Consider the following 9,433-nt stretch of genomic DNA (forward strand, 5'->3'; position numbering starts at 1 on the left):
CAGTCTCAACCTGGCTGAACCTGTCTGAAACAGCTGGCTGGGATGAACCTCACCATCGCTGACCTTAGTGAGGTACTGCTACCTGAAGTGTCTGCTCATGTGTGTGTGTGTCTGTGTTGAATAAAATAGGGTGTATCATGTGCATAAATAGGGTGTATCCGTGTTGATAAATAGGGTGTATCGTGTTGATAAATAGGGTGTATCGTGTTGAATAAATAGGGTGTATCGTGTTGAATAATAGGGTGTATCATGTTATAAATAGGGTGTATCGTGTTGATAAATAGGGTGTATCGTGTTGATAAATAGGGTGTATCGTGTTGATAAATAGGGCTGTATCGCTGTTGATACAATAGGGTGTATCGTGTTGATAAATAGGGTGTATCGTGTTGATAAATAGGGTGTATCGTGTTGATAAAAGGGTGTATCGGTTGATAAATAGGGTTATCTGTTAAAGTATCATGTATAAGGGTGTATCAGTAAGTTCAGGACTTAGTTAGAAGTGTGTGTGTTGGAGGGAGGGAGGGAGGGGTGCTGAGTGTGTGTGTGTTGGAGGAGGGGGGTGTTGGGTGGGAGGTGGGAGGGGTGCTGGTGTGTGTGTGTTGGGAGGAGGGAGGGGTGCTTGTTGTGGAGGGAGGAGGGAGGTGAGGGTGCTGTGTGTTGGGAGGGAGGAGGGGTTGCTGTGTGTTGGGAGGGAGGGGAGGAGGGAGGGGTGCTGTGTGTTGGAGGGAGGGAGGGGGGAGGGAGGGAGGGGTGCTGTGTGGAGGAGGAGGGGTGCTGTGTGTGTGTGTGTGTTCGAGGGGGGACGGAGGGGTGCTGGATATGGAGTGAAATGGAAAACATAATGCTGGCCTGAGTGAAAACTTCACAGAACTTTCCTGAAACTAACAAGATGTAAACGATTATACACACACTGCATGTCACACTTTGTTTAACTCTAAGTGTGTTATATAAAGCTGTAGTGTGATCAGAGGCATACAGTGTTGACTACATACACCTTCTACTGTAGTTAACATGGGAACTAACACAAAATTGTATGAAATTGTTTGCAAGGGTTTAGGGGTAGGGTTAGGGTTAGGGCTAGGCTAGGGTTAGGGTAGGGTTAGGGGTAGGGTTAGGGCTAGGGTTAGGGGTAGGGTTTAGGGTTAGGGGTTAGCGGGTTAGGGGCAAGGTTAGGGTTAGGAGTTAGGCAAGGATAGGGTTAGGGCAAGCGTTAGGGTTAGGGGTAGGGGTTAGGTTAGGGTTAGGGTAGGGGGGTTAGGGGTTGGGTTAGGGTTAGGGTTAGGGGTTAGGGTTAGGGGTAGGGTTAGGGTTATTAAAAAGGTCTTAACCAGTATTAACATTTAGCCGGTCAAATCGAATTCTGCAGATACCCTCTAATGACAGTTAAAAAGGTCTGTAGGCAAGATTTCCCAGAAGTCAGTTACTTTTATTATATTGTGTGACTGTGTGTACATTCCATCTTCAGCCTCGGTGCTTGTTGTGTGGCTGTGTGTGAGAGAATAGTGTGTACTGTGGTACCGTGTGCGTCTCTCCTGCGTCCACGCTGTAATCATGAGCCTCTGCAACGTGTTCAGCCTGACCGTGATACAGGACGAGGCTGTTTCCTCACAAAGCCTCTGTTGTCACGCGGGTTAGCCCCGAAGCTTTACTAAAGGTTACACAGGAATTTACCCAGCACCAGAATACAGCGAGATAGCATCACTCACACTCAGGCATACTGTGTATACACACTGATAGTAATCAGAGAGGACTCGCATGCTAAATGGGAGTTATGACTTTCACTTAAAACTATGTCAAAAAATGTATTCCTTTCCTAAGAGCCAACTCCCATGGGATTCCCGTTCAAGGTCTCCCAAACTGTAGAGATGGACAGTACAGTGAAAAACACAAATGTAGATTGGAAAAACACACAGAACTAAAGGCAAGGCCACCGGTCTTTTCACACTTGTATTTGAATGAAGTCTTCTTTCCTCTTCAGGTGGATAAAGACTTCATCCCTGGCCTGATGTACATCAGAGACAACGAGGCCACGACTGAGGAGTTTGAGGGCATGACTCTCCCCTTCACGGTCCCTAACGCCAGCGGACAGGACATTCAGCTCAGCTCTAAATACTCCCACATCACCCTGGAGAACAGGGCGGAGTATGTCCGCCTCGCCATCAACTACAGGTGAGAACAACTACATACCACCAGTGTTCCCTCTAAGCTGCGTACGCTACCGATCCCCAGTGTTCCCTCTCAGCTGCGTACGCTACTGATCCCCAGTGTTCCCTCTAAGCTGCGTACGCTACCGATCCCCAGTGTTCCCTCTCAGCTGCGTACGCTACCGATCCCCAGTGTTCCCTCTAAGCTGCGTACGCTACTGATCACCAGTGTTTCTCTAACTGCGTACGCTACTTGATCACCAGGTTTCCTCTAAGCTGCGTACGCTACTGATCACATGTTTCCCTCTAAAGCTGCACGCACATACTGATCCCCAGTGTTCCCTCTAAGCTGCGTACGCTACTATCACACAGTGTTCCCTCTAAGCTGCTCGCGCATTACTATCCCAGTTGTCCTCTAAGCTGCGTACGCTACTGATCACCAGTGTTCCCTATAAGCTGCGCGACTACTGATCCCCAGTGTTCCCTCTAAGCTGCGTAGCTACCGATCCCCAGTGTTTCCCTCTAGCTGCGTACGCTATCTGAATCACCACCGTGGTTCCCTCTGAGCTGCGTACGCTACCGATCACCAGTGTTCCCTCTAAGCTGCGGCGCGCTACGTGATCACCAGTGTTCCCTCTAAGCTGCGTACGCTACCGATCCCAGTGTTCCCTCTAAGCTGCGTAGCTACCGATCACCAGTGTTTCCCTCTAACTGCGTACGTACCGATCCCAGTTGTTCCTCTAAGCTGCGTACGCTACCCGATCACCAGTGTTCCCTCTAAGCTGCGTACGCTACGATCCACCAGTGTTCCCTCTAAGCGTCGTACGCTACTGATCCCCAGTGCTTCCCTCTAAGCTGCATGCGCTACTGATCACCCAATGTTCAGAGTTGTCCCCTTTAGTTACACTATCAACGTTTTACTTCTGCTGTGAGATGCGTGCTCGAATCAACAAATTATTATCATTTCATGTACATAGCCGAACACACTAACTATCCAAGAGATTTGTTGATAGGCGAACGCATTCACATTCATGCGCAAGGACTCAGCCAGTAACTCTACACAGACGGAGCAGTAATAACCAATCAGAGCGCTGCAGTAGGCCTGGTATGCAAATAGTACCATTGCCATATAGATCTGTGCCATTTACTTTGAACTGGACTGTGTTTACAGCATGACTGTCGCGTGACTAACTGAACTGGGACTGTGTGTACGAGCATGAGCGGTCCGTGACTAGTGAACTGGACTGGTGTTTACAGCATTATGCGTCGTGACTAGCTTGAACTGGACTGTGTTTACAGCTGTGGTCGTGACTAGGCTGAAACTGACTGGCTTTACAGCTGTGGTCGTGACTAGCTGAACTGGACTGTTTTATACCAGCATAGCGTGTCGTGACTTAGCTAACTGGACTGTGTTTACAGCGATTAGCGGTCGTGAGTCCATGTGATTGAGATCAAAGCAAAGCAGCTGCATGTAGCCACGTGTTGTGTCCTATTTTGTAAAGTAGTTTCTTGCATCAACCACAGCAGCCGTTTCACACACACCTCAGTCACATCCCTTAAATCAAAATCAAATGTAATTTATAAAAGCCCTTCTGTAACCATCAGCTGACATATCCAAGTGCTGTACAGAAACCCAGCCTAATACCCCAAACAGCAGCAATGGCAGCGTGAGAAGCCGCGTGCTAGGAAAAACTCCTAGAAAGGCCAAAACCTAGGAACGAAACCTAGAGAGGAACCAGGCTCTAGGGGCCCTAGAAAGGCCAAACCTAGGAAGAAACCTAGAGAGGAACCAGGCTCTGAGGGGTGGCCTAGAAAGGCCCAAACCTAGAAGAAACTAGAGAGGAACCAGGCTCTCGAGGGGTGGCCCTAGACAAGGCAAAACCTAGAAGAAACTAGAGAGGAACCAGGCTCTGACGGGTGGTCCCTTAGAAAGGCAAAACCTAGGAAAAAGACCTAGAGGAGAGCCCAGGCCTGAGGGGTTCCCGTAGAAAGGCCAAAACCTGAAGAAACCTTTTCTGTCTCTCATGTTCCAATAAAAAAAAAAAAAATCAACCTTATTTAACCAGGTAGGCTAGTGAGAACAAGTTCTCATTTGCACTGCGGCCTGGCAAGATAAAGCAAAGCAGTGTGAACAGACAACAACCACAAATTAAACCTACCATTAAAATTATTAGACTGATAATTTCTTTGTCAGTGGGCAACGTACAAAATCAGCAAGGGATAATAACTTTTTCCCATCACTGTAACTGTAGGGATTCTTTTCTCTCAATCCTCCTGGTTTTACCACGTGTCCGTGTCTGGTCTCCCACAGGCTCCATGAGTTGTGATGAGCAGGTGCAGCTGTGAAGGGAAGGATGCTCGGTCGTACCTGTCCCTCTGCTCTCCTTTCACTGATATGGCTAGAGACAATGTAAGTACACACAAACTAAGTTTAAAACGTAAAGAGGGATGGATACTGTGTGAATGCTCCCACAGTTGTATTGTGCAGATTTCTTGATCCACTTGTCTTCAACAGGCATTAATAGCATCTAGAATCCCTCACTGAACGCTATATGGAACTCTGTCATCAATGTGGTTTCTCTGTCTTCCTCTCTCTCTCTCTGTCTCTCTCTGCTCCTCTCTCTCTCTGTCTCGCTCTCTCTCTCTCTCTCTCAGTCTCGCTCTCTTCTGTTCTCGTCTCTCTTCTTCTATCTCGTCTCTTCTCTCGTCTCCTCTCTCTGTTCTCTAACTGTCTCTTCATTCTCTCTCTGTCTCTCTCTCTCTGTCTTCTTCTGTCTCTCTCTCTCTCTCGCTCTCTCTGTTCTCGCTCTCTCTGTCTTGCCTCTGTCTCACTTGTTCTCTCTCTCTCTCTCTGTTACCCTACCTCTGGGCCTGGTCTGCTTACCTTCTCGGGCCTGGTCGTAATAGTGATCTGTAAGGAATACGAGGATCTACTTGTCCATATATGATATACTGTGTCCGGTGTGTGGCAGTCCAGACTCCCATCATATGATAGCACAGTAGTAGCCACCATAACGGTGTTGGAAGCTACCCTCTCCTCTCATCCACTGGTTCTGGAGGTCATCGGAGTCCTTCCCACACAGAGCGATCTCTGTTCCTGCGCTTCGCTCTGGGGACGGACACGCTCACGCCCATCCGCTGACTTCAGGGGACGGCTTCGTATGTCCAGGTGAAGAATTGTCAGTCAGCCAGGCAATTATCATCAACTCTCTTGTCCCCGCCATTTGAATCGTTGAACTCTCTACTGTATATGCCATCTCTCCTTTCAGGAACGATACCATGCAGGAACCGATCCTTTATCAGATACATGGACTGGTACCAGAGAATACTTCTAGATATATGGACTGGTACATACAGGAACGATTACATGGACTTGGTACCACACAGGAACCATACTTATCTAGATATAATGGACTGGTACACACAGGAACATACGCATCTAGATACATGGACTGGTACCACACAGGAACATACGTACTAGATATATGGACTGGTACCACCACAGGAACCAAATATCGTATCTAGATACATGGACTGGTCCACACAGGAACCAATACTATCTAAGATAATGGACTTGGTACCACACAGGAACCATATCGTATCTTAGATTATGGACTGGTACCACACAGGAACCATAAACGTATCTAGATATATGACTGGTACCAGATACCAGGACCATACGTATCTAGATATATGGTACTGGTACGCACACAGAACCATAACGTATCTAGCATATATGACTGGTACCATACAGGAACCATACGTATCTAGATATATGGACTGGTACCATACAGGAACCACAAGTATCTAGATATATGGACTGGTACCCTACAGGAACCATACGTATCTAGATATATGGACTGGTACCACACAGGAACCATACGTATCTAGATATAGTGGACTGGTACATCCAGGAACCATACGATCTAGATATATGGACTGGTACAACACAGGAACCATTACGTTATCTAGATATCTGGACTGGTACCACACAGGAACCATACGTATTAGATATCTGACGGGTACACACAGGAACATACGTCTTCTAGATACAATGACTGGTACCCATACAGGAACCATACGTATCTAGATACATGGACTGTACCCACCAGGACATACGTATCTAGATACATGGACTGGTACATACAGGAACGCATACGTATAGATACATGGACTGGTACCATACAGGAACCATACGTATCTAGATACAATGGGACTGTACAATACAGGAACCATAGCGTATCTAATACATGACTGGTACCATACAGGAACCATACGTAATCTAGATTTAGTGGACTGTACCCTACAGGACCATACGTATCTAGATAATCATGGGACTGGTACACACAGGAACCATACGTATCTAGATATATGGACTGGTACACACAGGAACCATACGTTTAGATATATGGAGCTGGTACACACAGGAACCACTACGTATCTTAGATATATGGACTGGACATCCGGAACATACGTATCTAGATACATGGATGGTACGCACCAGGAACCATACGTATCTTTAGAAAAAAATACCATGGGGAAACTGGTACCCTAACAGGAACCATACGTATCTAGAATAGCATGGACTGGTACATACAGAACCATACGTATCTAGATACATGGACTGTACCATACAGGAACAACGTAGCTAGAATCATGGACTGGTAGCATACAGCACCATACGTATCTAGAATCTATGGACTGGTACATACAGGAACCACACGTATCTAGATATATGGACTGGTTACACACAGGAACCATACGTCTAGATACATGGACTGGGTACCATACAGGAACATACGTATCTAGATACATGGACTGGTACCATACAGGAACCATACGTATCTAGATATATGGATGGTACCCTACAGGAACCATACGTATCTAGATACATGGACTGGTACACACAGGAACCATACGGTATCTAGATATATGGCTGGTACCATACAGGAACCATAACGTATCTAGATAAGGACTGGTACCAACACAGGAACCATACTATCTAGATCCATGGACTGGTACCTATACAGGAACCATAGTATCTAGCTACAGGACTGGTACCATACAGGAACATACGTATCTGATATATGGCTGGTACCATACAGGACCATACGTATCTAGATATATGGACTGTACTACACAGGAACGATACGAGTGGGGCAAACGCATAGGTATAACCACACACTGACTAACGAGGTGACACCAATCAGCCCAGTGCTAATCTACTACGTGCTAATGTGTAAACTCAAAACAGATATGGAAAAACCAAATCTGTAACAGTAGTTATCATGTAAACACAAATATAATGTTCTTAAATAATGTTCATGTTTAATATTTAGTGAAGACATCATATTTCGAGTATCTGTTAATCTTTGGCTCACAATTTGGTAAAAAAAGGTATGTTTTTCATTCATTAATCATTTGCACCGGATCGATGCTTACTGTGAATCTTAACATTTAAACCGGATCGATGCTTACTGTGAATCTTAACATTTGACGGATCGATGCTTACCTGTGAATCTTAAACATTTAAAATCCGGGATCATGCTTACTGTGAATTTTAAACATTTGAACGGGATCGATGCTTACCTGTGAACTTAAAACATTTAAACCGGATCGATGCTTACTGTGAATCTTAACATTTGAGCCGGATCGATGCTTAGCCTGTGAATCTTAACATTTGAAGCCGAATCGATGGCTTACCTGTGAATCTTAAACATTTGAGCCGGATCGATGCTTACCTGTGAATCTTAAACATTTGAGCCGGATCGATGCTTACCTGTGAATTTAAACATTTGAGCTGGGGACAGTTGGCTCATCCTGTGATCTTACTAATTTGTTTCTCCCATGTAATACTAATAGTCCTGTTGCCAATACTGGTTAGTTTTACATCTATTTGACTGTTAGTGTTACGTTTATATAGACTGTTAGTGTTTACGTTTATATAGACTGTTTAGTGTACATTATATAGACTGTTAGTGTACGTTTATCTAAGACTGTTAGTGTTTCGTTTATATAGACTGTAGTGTTTACGTTTATATAGACGTTAGTGTTACCATTTATATAGACTGTTAGTGTTACGTTTTATATAGACTGTTAGTGTTACGTTTATATCGACTGTTAGTGTTACGTTTATATCGACTGTTCGATTACGTTTATATAGACTGGTTAGTGTTACGTTTATATAGACTGTTAGTGTTACGTTTAATATAGACGTTTAGAGTTACGTTTATATAGACCTGTTCGTGTTACGTTATATAGACTGTTAGTGTTACGTTTATATAGACTGTTAGTGTTACGTTTATAAGACTGTTAGTGTTACAACTTTATATAACTGATTAGTGTTACGTTTATATAGACTGTTATGTTACGTTTATATAGACTGTAGTGTTACGTTTATATAGTGTTAGTGTTACGTTATATAGCTGTTAGATTTAACGTTTATATAGACTGTTAGTGTCGTTTATATAGACCTGTTAGTGTTTACGATTATAAGACGTTAGTGTTACTTTATATCGACTGTTAGTTTTACGTTATTAGATGTTGTGTTTACATTTATATAGATGTTAGTGTCTACGTTTATATAGACTGTTAGTGTTACGTTTATATGACCTGTTAATGTTACGTTTATATAGACTGTTAGTGTTACAATTTTTATATTAGACTGTAGCTTTAAATCAAATACAATTTTATACGTCAATCCAACCATGGGTGAGGCAGATTGTTAATGCGAGATGTAGTGAAATGCTTTTGCTTCTAGTTCGACAATGAGTAAGAACCAAACGAGTAATTAAACCTAACAATTCCACCTACTTACGCTTACACTACACACAACGAAAGTGGATAAAGAAATTGTACATAAAGATATATGCATGCAGTGTGTACAAACGGCATACAATGAGCAGATGTATGATTGACGGTATATACATATGAATGAGTACTGTAGGCGTATATAAACATAAAATGGCAGAGTTTAAAGTGCTAGTGGTACATGTTATTGCATAAAGATGCAAAGATGCATGTAGATAATAGATGTAACAGAGTAAACATACAATGTAGTGATAATGTAGGCTGTATGTAAACATTATATTAGATGGCATTGTTAAAGGGCTAGTGGTGACATTTTTAACATAATTTCATCAATATTTTAAAAGTGAGCTTGGATTGACAGTATGTTGGCAGCGCCGCTAAATGTTGAGTGGTGGCTGTTTAACAGCTGATGCCTTGAGATAAAGAGCTGTTTTTCAAGTCTCTCGGTCCCTGCTTATGCACGCTTGTACTGACCTCGC

At 43.8% G+C, this 9,433-nt stretch overlaps 1 protein-coding gene across 1 annotated transcript; it reads left to right on the plus strand.

Moving 5' to 3' along the window:
* LOC111958475 (E3 ubiquitin-protein ligase HERC2-like) lies at positions 1–4,480 on the plus strand. Its single transcript, XM_023979733.2, has 3 exons — positions 1–72; positions 1,979–2,169; positions 4,456–4,480. The coding sequence occupies exons 1-3, from the start codon at positions 43–45 to the stop codon at positions 4,469–4,471; spliced, it is 237 nt and encodes a 78-aa protein (XP_023835501.1). The 5' UTR covers positions 1–42; the 3' UTR covers positions 4,472–4,480.
* The last annotated feature ends 4,953 nt before the right edge of the window (positions 4,481–9,433 follow it).

The sequence above is a fragment of the Salvelinus sp. IW2-2015 genome, linkage group LG34 (genome assembly GCF_002910315.2).
Source record: "Salvelinus sp. IW2-2015 linkage group LG34, ASM291031v2, whole genome shotgun sequence".
Lineage (NCBI taxonomy): Eukaryota > Metazoa > Chordata > Actinopteri > Salmoniformes > Salmonidae > Salvelinus > Salvelinus sp. IW2-2015.

Bases quoted from the DNA above. Each gene is read 5' to 3' on its own strand.
- LOC111958475 (XM_023979733.2), top strand. From the start codon at position 43: ATGAACCTCACCATCGCTGACCTTAGTGAG. The intron at 73-1,978 runs GTACTGCTACCT...TTTCCTCTTCAG, and splicing joins CCATCGCTGACCTTAGTGAG to GTGGATAAAGACTTCATCCC.